Source organism: Poromitra crassiceps, assembly GCF_964638095.1.
Source record: "Poromitra crassiceps genome assembly, chromosome: 3".
NCBI classification, from domain to species: Eukaryota; Metazoa; Chordata; class Actinopteri; order Beryciformes; family Melamphaidae; genus Poromitra; species Poromitra crassiceps.
The window spans coordinates 66,606,629-66,624,875 of NC_139625.1; the positions used below are offsets into that span (position 1 = coordinate 66,606,629).

At 41.3% G+C, this 18,247-nt stretch overlaps 1 protein-coding gene across 1 annotated transcript in view; it reads right to left on the reverse strand.

The window, feature by feature from the left end:
• The window catches only part of rlf (RLF zinc finger), a gene marked incomplete at its 5' end in the record, with an annotated part of 42,674 nt that overhangs the window by 12,410 nt on the left and 12,017 nt on the right, over window positions 1-18,247 (reverse strand). The window contains 2 exons of the mRNA XM_083632501.1: window positions 825-906; window positions 11,359-11,513. Of these exons, the coding sequence (XP_083488627.1) occupies window positions 825-906; window positions 11,359-11,513 (237 nt within the window). The remainder of the gene's footprint in view (window positions 1-824; window positions 907-11,358; window positions 11,514-18,247) is intronic.

Below are 18,247 nucleotides of genomic sequence, written 5' to 3' on the forward strand. Positions count from 1 at the left end.
TTGGACGAAATTCCGTCTAGGCATTCCTGAGATATCGCGTTAACGAGCTTGGAAATAGCATTCGTGAGGTCACTGTGACCTTGAACATTGACTTTTGACCACCAAAATCTAATCAGTTCATCCTTGAGTCCAAGTGGACGTTTGAGGCCACTTAGAAGAAATTCCATCAAGGCGTTACTGAGATATTGCGTTAACGACCTTGAAGATGTCATTCACGAGGTCAGTGACCTTGACCTTTGACCACCAAAATGTAATCAGTTCATCCTTGAGTCCAAGTGGACATTTGACGGACATCGGATGGACGGACAGACGTACGGACGGGCAACCCGAAAACATAATGCCTCCGGCCTGGCTATTGCTGGCGGAGGCATAAAAAGATTTGATAATGCAAAAGAAAATATAGCAGCCTGTGTAGAATGTGCGTAGATTTTCAGGAGTGTTGGACTTTTATCTGGCCTTGTGTTTTGTTCAAAGAAACTTTCTCAACAATATTTATTTAGAGATGGAAATACGTATGTGTTATATGGGTTCCATGTTATGAAAAAAAGGGACCCAAATTCAAGAGAGCGATTTATCACATGCCTATACTTTTAGAGCTGCAATTACAATACAATGCATAATACATTGAACCAGCCTCCATTATCAGGATTTCGATAGAACACCCTCGTGCACCAACTAATCAGCTCCCAAACTCGTGCTCTCTGAACAATTGATTAACTTGCCGGAACATTAACTGTTCACTCATTCTTCACTGATTAAACATTTCTCTATCGCTTAAATCTGCAAATTATCGCCCAACCAGTTTTTAAAACCAGGTCCTTTACCTGAACAGACTGGTGGAACTGAACCCAGGCCTCATAGGGGATTTCATTTTCAGGCACTGACAGCAACAGTTCGAAACAGCTCCTGCAAAAAAGAAAACCAATGTGTATGGAATATCAGGCTAAATCCTGGAATTCATGGTAATTGTGTTTTCTTTTCAACACAAATGATCAAAAGGATCCAAAGTCCACCCACCACAATCTCTCCAAATCTTGTGGGAAACAAACATAGTATTGTTTGTTTGAAACAAACATAGTATTTTTTTTGTGTTTTGTAATATGGATACTCTTTATGATAATATCATAATTAAATTGAGCATTGGGCCATTATGTTTATTTGGATTATTTCAATTGACACACTCTCCTGGATACATATTTGAGGTTTGTTCATTAAATGGATAGTTCGGTTTGTTTGAAGTGGGGTCCTATGAGGCAGAGGTGGGACCAAGTCATTGTTTTGCAATTCACAAGTCAGTCGCAAGTCTTTGCACCCAAGTCCCAAGTCAAGACAGGCAAGTCTCAAGTCAAGTCACAAGTCCACACTCACAAGTCCCAAGTCAAGTCCAAGTCAAAAACTTTTAGTTTCGAGTCTTAAACAAGTCATAATGTGCTCTTCACCAAATGCAATGCTATTTTAACAAGAGTCATGAATGCTTTTTAAAAGTAGTTTTTTAAACAAGTTTGTTGACATTACACTTTCATAGTTTCATACTATCAGTCATGTTTTATGTTTAAATGAAATAAAAAGATTCATGTAAAAAAATATATATGTATAACGCACACTGTAGCTAAAAAAACAAAGAAAAGCATCTCACGGATGAGACGACTTTTACTGCAGCACTGAAACATACTTCACTTTACTGAACCAGTGTCAAGTCAGTCAGAATGTAAGTAGGTCATCCGCTTGAGCTCTTTCGAAATAAAACTCTTGTAAAGTTAACATTAATTTTAATTTTGAGTAATGCTTTACAGCCACAGTTTAACACCATTATGTAATCTTAATATCCACATTTTGATACAAGGTTTGCTGCTTCGTTCCTTTCTCCTCCAACGTGCATCAGTAAGGCTTTTTACTTAAATTACATTATTTTGAAAGTTTTTACCCGGAAGTTTCCATTTTCTTTTGGCTAGCCTGATGCTGCTGCGTCTGGCAGACGTGGGAGAACGAAGGGAGGGGGAAAGAGAGCCCCCGAAGCCACGGAAAAACTGAATGGGTCTACAAAACCAGGATCATCGCAAAACCGGTTTTATTCTTACGCAAATTACCAGATGCATGTAAACACAATGGGCAATTATCGAGGTAAGAGAGGTGAAAAGTTGACTCCCGTGACGTTCACTGTAGCCTATGCTCAGCTCAATGAGAACAGTAGGTTGGTGAATGACACCCTCCGTGGTGTCTGTATTGATTGTCCCATCTTGTGAACGGCAGGCTTGCTGTAGCGAGTGGATTATTAGTGTCTCTAAATAAAAAATTATAATCTTTGGGTTTGGAGGAAGGTATCAAGTATTTTCAAGTCAAAAGGCTCAAGTCCAAGTCAAGTCACGAGTCATTGGTGTTCAAGTCCAAGTCGAGTTGCAAGTCTTTGTTGATTTTGTCAAGTAGAGTCTAAAGTCATCAAATTTGTGACTCGAGTTTGACTCGAGTCCAAGTCATGTGACTCGAGTCCACACCTCTGCTATGAGTGTACTGGGTAAAGCACTCTCTGGACCATACATGGGCAAAATGCGGCCCCAGGGTCGGACCTGGCCCCTGGACCATCTCAATCCAGCCCCCAAGGACCTCAAAGAAAAACAAAACAATCCCCAAAAACTCAATAAAAGGCAGAATTATGTTCATAAATCTCATCTGCTACAGCCATTGGATTTGTATCACTATTATATCAGGAGATTAACAAGAAATTATCAATCACAACGGGGGAGAGCGTTAAAAATCGCGAAAATCAGGAGTGTTGGCAGATATGATCTCCAATGTGTGGCCCTTCGCTGACTTGATGTAAGTCAGTATGGCCTTCTGGAGAAAAAGTGTTGCCCACGCCTGCTCTGGACGCATCGCGCACCGAGATAGGAGTACTGCACACCTGCCGGGACAGGCACAGAGAGCTATCTGCTGAGTGTGAAGGGAGCAAAAATGTTAAAAAAAAAAAAAAAAAAAAAAACTCAACTTCCATACTGCTTACCTGACGTAATCTAACAAGCCCTGAGATGCCAAGTTCAAGTTGACTTAAAAAGATGTCATTTACACCCTATTTTTGGCTAAAATCTGCACTGTAGCCAGTGGCTGAAAGTACAACTAGGGTACAACCTTGCTCCAGTGCAGATTTCAGCTAAAAAACAGGGTGTAAATGAAATCTTTTCAAGTCAACTTGGCATCTCAGGGCTTGTGGAGACTTTGATTACGCCAGGTGAGCAGTATGGAAGCATTTTATGTATTTTCTTCTGTTTTTTTCCTAACGTTTTTGCTCATGGCCCCGTTCACACTCAGCAGACAGCTCTCTGTGCAGTTCTATCTCCGTGCGCGATGTGTCCAGAGTGCTCTACCCAGTACACTGATTGCAGTACCTCATAGGACCCCACTTCAAACAAACCAAACTATCCTTTTAATTGGGGAACAAACACAGCAAACATCTTATCCGGCTACTTTTTGTAGCCGTCTGGCTACTCAGACATTTTGGGAATTCCCTACTCTGACTTGAAAATGTATACGTGTATATTATGTATATGTATATATATATATATATATATACCAGGGTAGGAATTTACTTTTTTTAAACAAGGGCTATTTTTGCACCTGTGAAATATGTTTCTTGGGCATTTTGTATAATTTCCAGGGCAATTTTATCAAATGTTGGGAAATAGGCTGTATTAGTTCTTCTATTTTGCAGATATTCAATGATTTTTATCCAAGCATATTTTATTTCTGATTGTCTGGCATATTATGTAATACTTGGCAAAAAAAAAACTTTTAAAATAACATGCCCTATGGTAAAAGACAAAATAACATAACATCAATCAAACAAACAATGGATTTATTTTTTATGCTTTTTCACACATATAACCTTTAGAAGCATTTTTCGATTGGTCAACAACACCATTCAAACACTCCAAATGAAATGCAAATTGCAAATTGTTGTGATGGAGCCTGGAGGAATTCAAGCCAAGGTATTACAACTGTTCCTTGTTACAACTGTCCCTGCTCTCCCCTACTTATGTGTTGTGTGAAACGGGGTAACAGTTTAGGCATGCTGTGTTTGCAAACAAGGGACACATCATCACACATAGGCTAATCTAGTTTTATTTGGCGTTTTCAAGGAAGATTTGGACTTTTGGGATTAATTATAAGGATTAAAACATCAGCAGGAGAGAACAACTACTTTATCGCTTCTGAGGCAAGTTGGTGTGCATGGTGAGTGTTGTTGTGGTGTCTGTATTTTGCTTAGCGTTAATCTGCCGCTTCGTTATGCAGAACGTGTGTGGGTACATTTGACTAAACTTCTAGATGGGCATGTAACGTTTTGATCGTGATATTGTGGCATGTCGTGGCGAGCGGTGTGGTTTGATGTTTATTAACGTTATGCGAGCGGGTCTGTCACTGTCCCCTAGCTCTCTCTCAGACCTGGGTCTGTCTCTCTCTGAACGGTCGGGTTATTTGTGTGATACATTTTGACCTCGTATCAATCCGTGGTGTTGACGTTTCCAATGCTCGAAACGCCCACATTGTATAACGTTAAAGGGGGACTTACCCCCCAGATATGTAACAAAACGGCATGCTGCTTGATTTGAAAAACCAAGAAATGACGTCTCCTCGTCTCACTATACTCTTTGGCTGTGCTCAGGTCAGGAATTTTTTCCCGGAAATCGACGCCATGACAGTTTACCCACCGCCTCGAAAATAAATTATATGAGAGCTACAATATCTTTATAAATATCAACAACTAGCCAACGCTGGTGGCCTGTATGGAAACAGCGTTGCTCAAAATGGTTGAAAGTGATATCAATTTGGTCATTCAGTGGCGAACTAGAAATTGACTCCATTGACTCCCATGTGTGTGTATGTAGCATGTCTAAGTATCGTTAAAAGAGCCTGGTGACGTGAGACTCGTTAACGCAGCACAGCAAAACAGTTGGGACAAACCCCCCGCTCTCAACACGCTCATGTAATCACAATTGGAGATTTCGCCACGTTATTCCCTTGTCCAACTTGTCATATAGACCGCTATGAAGTAGGGCTGTGAATCTTCACTGGCCTCACGATTCGATTACAATTCAGAGGGCTACGATTTGATTCGAGTACGATTATCGATGCATCTCTATGCATCTTAAATCGATGCATTCCTTTTAAATTTTCGTTTCTCCCTTTTTCGTGATTCTTGTCAAAAGGTGTTGTGCACCTCTGATTTTTCCTCTCGAGCGCGCAGAGCTGCAGCGCGGCCGTAGAACATTCTCCCCCTCCCCCCTCCCTCAGGCCCCGGCTGGCGGCTGCTCACAGGCGAAACAGCCTCCTGCCTCCTATGATTTTTCTGCACATTTTTTCTGCACAATCAGTGTCTGAAATTGGATACAGGATTGCAGGAATCCCGCATCTGTTTGTGCAAACCGCTGCATACAACTGGACAAGCCGCTTGTCAGACAGGCGGGCAGAGCATCAGTGCAGCAGCAGCAGCTCAGTAGCCTATAAGTCGGAGGTGAGTGTCACTTCACCATGCCTTCTCCTCCCTGTCAAAAGTGAACGAGGAAAATACATTTTAGGCTGTAGGCTGCTTTTGTGGGCACAGAAGAGTCCTCCTCTCTCTCTTCTCTCTGCACAATCAAAGTGGTTGAGTGGTTCTCAATGTGGGGTCCGGACCACCAGTGGTCCTTGAGAGGATTCCAGGATTCTGTTATCTCTATATATGGAATTCTGGACAAAATCATATCTAGGCTACATAAAAAAAAACAAAGAAAATCAGATTTGCATCTGAGAAACCAAATCTCATCATTAGGGCTGGGTTCAAAAAATTGATTCTCCGATTTTTAATCGATTTTTATTTTAATCCTTTGATATTGATTCATATGTCCAGAGATCGATTTTTTTTTATTAAAATAAATAAATATATACGGTATATACCGTAAATTCCGGACTATAAGGCGCACCGGAGTATAAGCCGCAGCAGCAAAATTGCCTGTTTGTTACATATATAAGCCGCACCGGACTATAAGCCGCAGGTGTTTTAATGTTTTTTTTTTTTTTTGTGTTTTAATGTTTAATTACCATATGTAAGGGTTCGTGCACACAGGGGGATTGTCGGGAAAGAGATGGCTGTTTGAGGAAGCTCCCATTTATTAACATTTCAACAAAACAACATAACACAACACCACCTGTGTTTTTTTTTACAGTGCACACAGTGTCCGCGGTGTGGTGAAAAGAGGGCAAGAGAGGAAATTAAAACAGAAGTGGATTTATAGTTAGAGAGAGTGCTAAAGAAGAGAGAATTCCGTTTTTTATTTTTTTATTTTAGTTACTCACAGTACTATTGACCAGTCCAACTCAAAAGATATTCGGCAGTTTCACTTTGAGCTCTTGTTCCGCCGCTGTCCATCAATGGTTATGACGAGTCTCGCTGGGTACAGTACGCCAAAGCGATATCCATTGACTTTCGATTTGTTTTTGCATTTTATCCATTTTCGGACTCACTGTGTTGTTTTTGTCCTCCAGTGCGCTGATGCGCTTTTCCGCATTAGAAACTCTGTTCACGGTTGCCTTATTTTCTTTAGTGAGTGAGTGGATGGACTTCTGCACGTTTTCAAACTTGTTTTCAAGCTGCTCAAAACCTCTGAGCGATGTCGGACTTAATCGATAGTGTTTCACGGAGTAAAAGTTAAGCCCAAGCCGTGTATCTCCAGCCTCCAGCAGGTGAGTCATTTCCTCATTCATGGCGGTGATTGCTTCGTCTCTTTTCTTTCTGCTTACTGGTTTTCAGTCTTGTGCTTCTTCCAGCAGACATTCGCCCCACTCTTTAAAGTTATTCAGTTGGTTCTGGTCACCTTATTCATTTTAGATCAGATCGCTAAAACATATTGTTTGGTCTGGTGTAGCAGCTGTCTAGCTGAGCGCCATGTTCACCGTGATGCCGGTTGATTTCCGCCAAATGATGTCAAGTCAAGTCAAATTTTATTTATATAGCACCTTTCATACACAAAGGCAATTCAAGGTGCTTTACAAAAAAATAATCGAAAAAACAAGCAGCAAAGCAATGCACATAAAATGTGCAGATGAAGCTGTGTAACCTGTAAAATCCATCGATTTTGGAGGTCACCGAGTGGCCGTTTGCTGAAAAAATCCATAGATAAGCCGCACCGTTATATAAGCCGCAGGGGCCAAAAAACGGGGAAAAAGCCGCGGCTTATAGTCCGGAATTTACGGTATATATAAACAGGCTAAGATATTATTCTGTGTGTGGTAGTTGAAACATAGTTTCAAGTTTACGTTTATTTATGTTTGTAGTTGAAACAAAAACAAATACTGTAGGCTACATAAATGGAAATGTTTGATCATTAATATCTACTTTTAGAAATTATATAGGCTGAAATCAAATCACTGTGCATAATTGTGAAAGTGTCTTTATTGACAGATGAAAAGGCTGTTATTTACACTTTGTCACCACCTGGTGAGTAAATATGTGTGTAACTAAAACCATTCAAATTGACAACCGGTCCGCAACTTTTTTCCCCATGTATCTACTTGGCGCAAAAAAGGTTGGGAACCCCTGTGTTACATAACTGGACAGTCATGTAATTCAGGTTACAGCTCAAAAAACATGTTTTGATATCACTAACCAAATCGATATTGAAATTAATCGAATCGGAATCGAATCGAATCGGGAGCGCAGCTGGCAATATTTGCTTAACTTTAAAAAGGAAGAAAAGGTAAGGATACATTATTGTTATTAGAGCCATATGAAATCCCTTTTATTTTTTTCTAAATTCCATTTCATTTTTCCACAAATTCTGTTTTTTCCGTTTTAATTGTTCTGAATTCTGTGTTTTGCTTTTTACGCTCATTTTACCATCAGAAATAGTGTCTAATATGTGGGGATGAATAAATGTCCACAATGTAATAAGATATAACAATCAATTTACACAACAATGCACTATTTGTAATCCATTGATACCTAAGCGCGTGCTCTGAGCGGCACTCTAAACATACTGCACGTTTGAAAACAACCCCTGTAAACCTGAGGTTTTGTGGACAAGTTGACAGAGCGGTCGGCGTTCAGTAAAGCCTTCATATCTCAGGCTTTGTAGCACATAGAAACATAAAATAAAAAGCATGTTCATTAAAAAAATGTTTTATCTTTAACCCCCAAAATTTAAAATTTAAAGATTTTAATGCATTTTAAGAAATGTTAATAAAGATTATGGCAAATGTAACCCTTCCAAATGGTTTAAGCTCTCAAATGCTTTTTATTTCATGTTGATAGCTACTAAAGAGGCTGAGGAAATAACAGTCACATCATAATCTGGGTCTGGAATCTTCTTATTCATTGATGTCTTCGTCCAATTATACTATCAATGCTTCGTCCTCAAAGTAAGTCATACTCGGTTCAGGTCATCACTTATCTTACTGTCTGAAACGCGGCCATGCAGAATTGCCACCGTGCAGCAGAAGAACGTGCAGAATTTCCAACGTTCAGTAAAACCTTGAGGCTATTGCAGATTGGAACATGAGATAAATAAATCTGAAATTACGTCAGCATCATTAATTTCATCCTCTAAAAACTAGAGTTGTTTGGGAATCGTCTGTCTGGAATGCTGCTTCCTTGACTTGCCATGTAGTTCAGCTTTGGAAAGCTTTCCACACTGTCGAGGCAAAAAGAAAAAGAAAAAACGACAAAACCCACAATGCATTTCACCTCAGCCACGTCTGTTTCAGCAAATCATGATGCATTTCATCGGTCACATGTCTTGAAACAACGATATACACGTCACTACACGTCTACGTTGTAGCCGGGATGAAAGGTAAAAGGACATGCCCGTCATTTTCGGTGTTAAAGGGATATACACGCAAATGCTGCATCAGGTATCAATCAAGTGATTCAAGCCAGAAATACAGTAGATGACTGTACAAAACATTCTATATACATTTTATTTTGTAAAATGCTTTTAAGCTTCTCATTGTGTGCTTCAAGTAAAGAAAAAACAACTCAGCTCATCAGAAAATGCTTCAAATACTATTTTAGGAACAGGAAGTGGTGGTGTTTATCTTTGCTATCTTGACATGGGTCAACATGAGCCTACTAGAGAAAGAAGAAATTGTGTAAAAACGGCATGTGTCAACTGAATAAGAATACACAGCCACAAATGAAACTTTTCCAGCTTCATCATGTGCAAAAGTGGATATTTCGTCTTTCATTCCCTGTTGCCATCTATATTATTATAGACATGTCCATATTATTAGGCTCTTTCACACCGGCCTTGAAAGCCGAAAAATGCATGGAAAATAGGATTCGCGCCTCCGATGTGAAAGTCGTGAACATACGTTGGTGGATAATTGTTTTACGCCTTTTGTCCCGCCACGGTAGGTAGTCACAGCGCCGGTTTACCAGGTAACCCGCGTCCACTTGAAAGCGTCGTTGCAGCGAGCCGGAAAAGGTGCGAATGGTCAGCTCATTCATAAAAAAATTGAAAATAATAGTGAAAGTAAAAAAAGTAGCCTATACAATCATGACTGCAGGGACGCCAGGAGGAATGCTCAAGGCTTTATGCTCAAACGATGTTGACATTAGTAGGTAAAATTAACGGATATAATAATAAGCTTCAGAGGGCTATAGCTGTCTCTGTGGCGAGTTGGTCTGAGGATATTCCCTCTCCAAATCAGCTCTGTGCATTCCCTTACAAAAACTACTAACGTTATAGTAGTCTATAGCCTACTATTCCCCCGACGAACGTTATGCAGACTGCAGCTGTTTGATATGCGGGCGTCGTCTTTCAGAACGGCCCCTAATTAGGCTACTTGATGGGAATAATTTGCTTTACAAAAAAATGGAACCAAAAGATAAGAATTAGCCGTGTACCTAATAGGCTACATGACGGTGCATGATGCATCCATAAAGTCGATCAGATGAATATTGAAAGCCTGGTTACCATGCTGCATGTGGACAACACTTTCGTGTTTTCTGCACCTGCACAGCTGCACCTTGTTGGCTGGCATACATCAGCGATGTTTGGTTGTTGAATGAATTACACAAGGTGACACCATATCGATCTGCTTAGTCAGTGAATTTACTTCTATGAAATGTGTTGTATAAATAAAGTTGGTTTTCCTTGAATGCAATTCATGCAACACTTCGCTGCCAGAAAGTCGGCAGATGCACTCCGCGGCGGAGCCCGTTTTGATATTAAGGCGAGTCCGCCCACCATGCGAGTGGTGCTCGCCTTTCAATCCGGGAGCGGGGGATTTCACCTGAAAGTACACTGCAGGAAGGGAATGTGGCCTTGCTGCTTGGCTCTGTGTGAAAGCAATTTCTGTGGCGAGGCTGCGGGCTTTGCGAGACTCCTAAACTGCAATTTTGCGCGATCTGTGTGTGAAAGAGCCTATTGTCTCTGCACGTTGTCACCGACGCTATTGCGGGGAATGCGCTTGTTAATGCGCTCGTTAACTATAATTACGTTACTGCAGAGTCCACTGTATAAGGGCAGGCAGCTGCGTGTGTGGAACAGAGGGAAAGAGTGTGTGTGATGTCACCTTATTAACATTATATATTAAATTTCAGCCCAATTATGGCAAATTCTGCAGTATTCCACGTTTTACAGTAGATTCCCTTTTTATTGGTCAATTCCGTGATTCCGTCCGCGATTCTGTTAACGTGGATTTCATATGGCTCTATTGTTACCTGTAGCCTTCATCTGAGAACTGAAAGCACTTGCCAGTGTTCTTTTAATAGGCTACATCTGGTCTTCAGTTGAGCACTTTTTTTCAAAGCAGCGTGTATCAAAGTCGACGCTGCGCTTCACAGAGAAATTAATTAACCCCGAAGCTTGCATTTTGGGTCGTTCCGTTTGATTGACCGGTCATAGAAGCATGATTGGCACAGGGAATTTATGGCAATATTGATATGATAGGCTATCCTGCTATCAATTGTTTTAAGCTCAATAAACACAGATGTAATTATTTGACCGGAATTTATTCAAATTTTCCGGGAAACTGGACACGTTGACCGGCACCGTTTTTGGCCAGCGCAAGTGGGCCCTATATCTGGCTTTCTCCAGTCCAATTTGCGTGCCGATTTGAGTGCCGATGGTCGTGAATGCTTTATCGCGCTGGCCATATGCTAGGTTCCGACCTAGCCTTGTTTTCTAGCGGAACACCGTGATGTGTTTCCGCCCATAACCAGATGACCATGGTGCTATGCTTTTGGCCCCAGACTAGAGTGTGTGTTTCTGACTCCTTTGCTGTTGGTGTGACTCCCTCCCCACACATTCCCTCTGGTATTAATAAAGTAGGCTACTGTATATCTCGAATCACAATGAATACTTTACTGGAATATCTGTCAGCACTCACAAAGCTAGTCTCTTTAACACGAGGGCCACGCTGTCAGACTCTGCAGTGAGGTGGCACCTGGCAGCAGCAAAGCAGTTTATGGACAGGCAGTAGACCTCCAGAAGAGGCAGACCATGCTCCACAGAGTTCCTGCTCCCAGCATAGTGCATCAGTGCCTATAAACACACACACACACACACACAAACGTAAACAAAGACAAAAAAAGGGGGGGGATTATGTAAATAGATTGTAAATCTCATAACACATCAGCTGTTTAAGCACACTATATTTGCACCCAAGTCATTAAATACTGCTGTTTACAACTCTATTGAGTATTGAACTTCAAAGATGGTGATGAGTTCTCATAAGAGAGACATTTGTCTGGATGAACAGGGGTTTGACACCTGGGGGCGATGCCAGACTGGATCCCACCTGGCACTCTGTCTAGTGTGGACTTCTCCTGATTGGGCCTCGGGGTCTGTATAGCATATGACATCCCTGTACCACCAACTGTGAGCAAACATACACTACAAAATGTGACTTGAGAAGCAGGCCATGTATCCTCTGAAATCTTGACAGCAACACTGGTTCACATACTTTAGGCCTGGGACTAAATTACACTTCCCCTCCCTCGCTCCAATAATTTCTATGTTGAATGAAATGATAATTCATTATGCAACAGACTAGAGTAAATTACTTCCTCTGTATTGTCGTCATAAAATTGTCAAAGTCTACTAAAAGAATTATAATCTTAACACCACCCGTGTACAATCCTGGTGTACAGTGGAAACGCAAAGCTGCACGCGCCATAATAAACCACCAGTCTAATCATTTGCGCCAAAGTTTGTCAATCGGTAAGAACCGAAGGCGTATACCTTGTTGTTCCGCTGCAAGATCATGGCTGGAGCACTGTTGTTGTCCAAAAAGGATAAGAGCCTCGATTCTACCTTCAATACGATCTTTGTCTCCCTTCCAACCAGTAGACCGGAAACAGTATGGCTGCCTCTATCTCTGCAAGATGCGGCAATACTGTATCTTCATTCTTTCATTTTATCACATCTGTCGTACTGTGCCACTACTTGGTCCCAGGCCAATAAAACAACAACGCAGCCACTCTTTATTCTATTCAAGCAAGCACTGAAGGTCCTGGATAAAAACAGTTATCATCATTGTGACATCATCAAGAAATATAACTTTCTAACTCTTGAGAATTTTCTGTTGATGGCAAATGCCTGTTTGTTGTATAGGATCTTCCACGGCCTGGCCTGGCCTTGCCCCCCCGCCCCCCCCCCCCCCCCGCCCGCCTTTCAACAAATTAGTGACAAATCGCAACACCAGTGTGAGAACAACAAGAGCCTCGACTAGAGGGGACTGTTGCGTGCCTTTTAGATTGACTAAATTTAGTCAATCTGCATTCACGGTTAAGGCAGGCATGCTGTGGAACACCCTGCCAGCAGTAATTAAGGGCTGTAGTACCCTCAGAGGTTTTAAATCCTCCATTAAGTGGCTGAGAGAGGGTCAGTCCTGCAGCCACCTATAGTCATTGGTGTGGCCTCATATACTGTCTCTTTCTGTGCTATTTTATTTATTTTTTACCATTTGCCAATGTGCGATTTTAGTGGATTGCTATCTACCTCTATGTTCTATTTTTACCGTTAGCCGCATTGTATATGTTCTATCTTGCTAATAGTAAGTATCATTTTTTGTCATGTATCTTGATTGTTTAGACATTAGGATTTTCCTTTAATTGCTGTATTTGATATGTACTGTGTGCGCACAGGACTCTGTGTGCCCAGGGACTACAGATGCAAATTAGCTTTTAGCTATCTCTGGTGCAATATATTTATTGTGCACTGTCCCTGCTTCAATAAACAATAAAGATAAAGATAAAAATGTTCGTCCAAAAGGCACAATATTGTTATAAATATCAACAACCAGCCAACAGATATCAAAGCTGGTGGGCTTATATGGAAAATATATGGAAAGAGCTAGGGATGCACGGATCCACTTTTTTTCAGTTCCGATCCGATCTCTGAATTTGGATATCTGACGATATCGATATTATTCCGATATCATCGCTATTTTTTCTTGACTATACAGTACAGACAAAAATTTGGCCAATTGAAGAAAAAATTAAAGAAAAATACAACTTGCAAAAACATAATGAAGAAAAATATACAAGGCAAATGAGGATACTTATAAATCAAATCAGCACTACTTAGGCATTGCTGCTTTAAATAAGGGCCCTCTGCCTGTAGCTGGCTCCTACTAAGATACATTACTTAGTGTTTTGTAATCAATTATTTCATAACATTAGTTGTTAGGTACCTGGTTCATAATATCCCACAACAACAATTGGGTCATTAGATATTTCCAAAACAATTTGAATTGATTCGTGAAAAGTAATAAATATAGCCTACATTTATTTGGCAAGATAGGTCTTGTGTGTCTTTATTTTTACTGAAATGTTTTGTGCAAATGAGTACAACCACGAGTGTGTCGCTATGACATAGCCTATGTATGTGAGGCTACCGGCATTAACGTTACAATACTGCTATGATCTGATGCTGACATCAGAGAGGGCGAGAGAGAGAGCAAACGCAAACAGCCAGGGCAACATGGACAGCTTCACGGTAATCCCTTTGGCCTTCGTGTTGTCTGGTGGAAGTTTGTTCTGCTTCTGGAATGTACTCTCGAAACACCAAAAAGCAAAGACAGCAACGTATAATGTTTGCAACGCTGTCGTTCCGAGGGGTGGACGCTCCGTTGCGTTGTCTGAAAGCAGCAGCCAAAGAGACAGACAACACAAGCCGAAAGGAGACACTCAAGGAGTGACTCCGGGATGCGGAGTGGGCTTCCGGCGGTCAACACGAGGGCTGGATGGATTAGTGAGAAGTTGTCCTGTGTATCTACCATTTCATATCTCCATGCCACAGGCATATTACGTTAGCGAGTCGGCTCAGCTGAGCTCTGTGTACAACCAGCCACACTGGGTGCTGCGGCCGGCCTGGCTGCTGCTACAGGCTAGCGATCTGCAAACTGTGGAATGGAATTTCTGGAGACTGGAACAGAGGCGTGCCTCATGTTACTTGGGCTCATTCAGCGCGAGCCATGTAAAAACTGGATCGGCAGCACATGGCACGTGGATCGGCAAAATCCGACCCATGAATTACGTCAGTATCGGCACCCGATACTGATATAGGGATGCACGATATGGATTTTTAGAGCCGATACGATAAACGATAAATATATTCTTCTCGGCTGATAACCGATACGATATAACCGATATTAATTTATTTTTTTATTTTTTTATAAGTTCTTAACCTTTAGTTTATCCTATCCACACCTGAGGGTAAGAAAGGCTAGCCTAAGATGTAGTACTAGTGAGCAATGATGGAAGTTGTAATATTCCAAACAAATCTGACATCTCTATTATGAACACAAAAAAGAATACTTCTGACTTTTCAAAAGTTCATTTTATTTTCAACTCAATAGCATTTGGTTCTGTAATGCAACAGCAGCACTGACAGTGACACCTAGTGGCTGTGAAATGAAATGAAATGCTGAGTGTTACACTCACAACTAGGGCATTCACGACTAGGGAATTTTACTAGTCGACTAGTCGCCCCTAAAGGTAGTCTTTTTTCTTTTCTTTTTATCTTTAAGAAAGAACATGAGGTATTTACACGACATACATGGACTATCATATCCCATATCCCCCATAAAGAACATCAAAACACAACAAAACAAAACAAGAAAACTGCATAAGATACACAATAATCCAAGAACAAACAAGACTATTGGACAAACAACCAAACAAAAACAATGCATTCAGCTCCTATCCTGATAAGCCTAATGACACTGGGGTAAAAAGTTCTTAAAGTCAAACTCTGTATGTGGTTGCCATATTTTGGGGATGTCTAAGAATCTGCCTTTGCTCTTGTAGTAAATGTTATCCAACGTATGGTAGCTTGAGAGTTCATTCCACCAGTGAACTACAGCTGGGGGATTGGATGCTTTCCAATTTAAAGCTATGTATTTCCTAGCTGCCAACAGGGCAAGATCTATGTATTTACTTTGAATGCATTGTTTTTGTTTGTCCAATAGTCTTGTTTGTTCTTGGATTATTGTGGATCTTATGCAGTTTTCTTGTTTTGTTGTGTTTTGATGTTCTTTGTGGGGGATATGGGATATGATAGTCCATGTATGTTGTGTAAATACCTCATGTTCTTTCTTAAAGGTCCCAATTCGTGCAGCTGTAACCTCTTAAAAACGTGTGTCTCTGGTCCATAAAACATGATTCTGGATTAATCTGTCGAAAATATAGCAAACCCGTTTGTTGTGACGGAGTTCTCACTTCCTCATCTGGTCGCTTCCCAAGAACGGCCTGTTTCTATAATATATTCAGAACTAACAGTTCCCATTGGCCGCTGAGGGAGAGCCCACCCCAGGCTCCCAGCGGCCAATCAGATTAGCGTCTGTGGACCAGCACGCTAGGTTGCGAGTTATCGTTAACTAAACGGTACTACGCTAAAGAGGACATCTCAAAATGCCTAGACTTACCGAATGCACCTCTGCAGTTGCTGGATCACGTACAGTTGGCGTCGCTCCAGCTAGAAGTGTTAATTTTGTGGCTATAGACTAAATGGTGCAGGTAGCTTGTGTGAGAGAGACCCGCGCAGTATGCAGGAGGAAGCTAGTGACGTCCCGATTCCCCCAGATTCCCCTCTGGGCAAACGAAGCGTTTGGGGGTGTGGCTTGGAGGAGACTGCAGAGGGACGCTGGATAGGGACAAATCCAACTGTGGCAGTTCTGAGCGTGTGACCACTCATTACAGGGAGGGCTGACAGCAGTATATATGCATTTACAAGTAAAAACAGCTTTTGCACGGAATGGGACCTTTAACACATTCACTGCCAACAGTTTTTCCAATACAGTAGGTAGCTTCTGCCAAGGTTTTTTTTGAGGATTCTGGCTCATCTTTCAAAAGCCGAGGATTATTTTCTGCTAGGACTTTGTGAACACAAAATATCTCAAAAGAACTAATAGAATGTGTGCTTTCTCTGTCTAAAATAGTTAGTTTTTATCATGTTCTGTTATGTAGGCATTAGCAGTTGAATACAGCATGGTTTCAGCATCTGAGAAGGAAAGCTGAGATAAATGCCTTTTTGTGAAATTCGATAGAACAGGCAGAACAGTCACTTTAACCATTTATTTTTGGCATCAGTGAGACATCAGAGATCTAAACAATAGTTCTGAACAGTAATTTCCTCCAATATAACAGCACCCCCACCCCCCTCTCCTTCAAACTCCTCCCTCCGTGGGTGTGTCTCTGGTGGCTCTGCAGCGTGTGTCACAGGCGAGTCTCTGCTGCCTGTCTGTGCTGCCTGGCGGCCGCTCGTCAGGCGATTGTGGATCGGGCTCGTTCGTTTCTGGGTTTTCGGTTGTGAGCTGGGATGAAGCTGCGTGCGATTCTGGGCTTTCTGCTGCGTGTTTCAAAGTGTGTTGCACCCAGAGTCTATTTTTGGAATCCCCCACTGTTGTGCGCAAGCTCCCAGCGCGAAAGCGTTTTCGCCAAACCATTCTCATGAGAATGGTTTCCTCACGCTTTTTCCTGCTGTTTTTGCCCGGCTTTCTCTAGTCTGGAGAGCACTGTCGCCACTTAGTGGGTCGGTGGAATGGGTTGTACACGTTCGGTGGCTCCCATATTTTTATAGGAGATGTAGGGGGCTTGATCAACATCCCACCGTCAAAATTTTTTTTTTTTTTTTTTGACGAGTTAACTCGTCGACGGCAGTCAACCGGTTTTTTTTTTGACGAGTTAACTCGTCCACGGCAGTGAACATGTTAAAGATAAAAAAAAAAAAAAAAAAAACGACTAGTCGACGACTAGTAAGCACAGTGTCGACTAGTGGTTTTACTAGTCGACTAGTCTGTGAATGCCCTACTCACAACACAAGGAGCAGAACATGGCTGCAGAAATGCCCTCTGGATACTGTAACAGAGACTGACATCAGATCAGACCAATCGTATATACTTTGGCTTTCATAGAACATAATGATGAATTATTCAAAATCATAAATGCACTGACAAGACATATGTCAAATAAATCAGACACCTAAACAAACATTAAAGTGCATCCCTCGAGGCTTAGAACAAAAGCCTATGGTAGACTGTAATAAAGAAAATGTTGATGCACGGCTATGCTACTTTAGTGCATGAGGGGGAGGTAGGATTTTAGTTTGGCTTTCATAGAACATAAACATTTGCACAATAATTCAAATAAATAAAATGCACTGATGTTATGTCACATTAAACATACCAACATCAATATTAATAAACTACATTTTTTAACCAAAATAAAGTGCATCCCTCAAGGCTTTATAGAACAAATCCTATATAGAGACTTTGCTGTAAGAAAGAAAAGAGTCAGTAGGTTTCTCTATACTTTAGCTTCATAGAACATAAAGCCTCAAATTTGTTTGCACAAGACAACAAATGATTGAAATAAACTAAAGTGCATCCCCAAGGCTCTATAACAAAAGACTATAGACTAATAAAGAAAATGGTTGAGGGACAGGACAACTATACATTCATCTTACAACTCCACACTCCACAGTACATTTTCTTTGCTCTTGCAGCTATGCTTGCTATGTAGCTATGCTACTTTGAAAGCATCAGGGGGAGATTTTTCTTGATAAAAATAAAAATTTCTGCATTCTCACATACGATTCGGTTTCTTTTTTCGTCAACTACATGGGCAGCAGCAGAAAACAAACTTTCACTGTCGATGCTAGCGCAAGGAGCTGACGGGTAGTCACGTGCGAGCTGGGCCAGGGTCGGGAAACGGGACTTGTTGCTTCTCCAGTATTCCATCGGGTTGGTAGTCGTGGAGATCGGCTCTGACAGA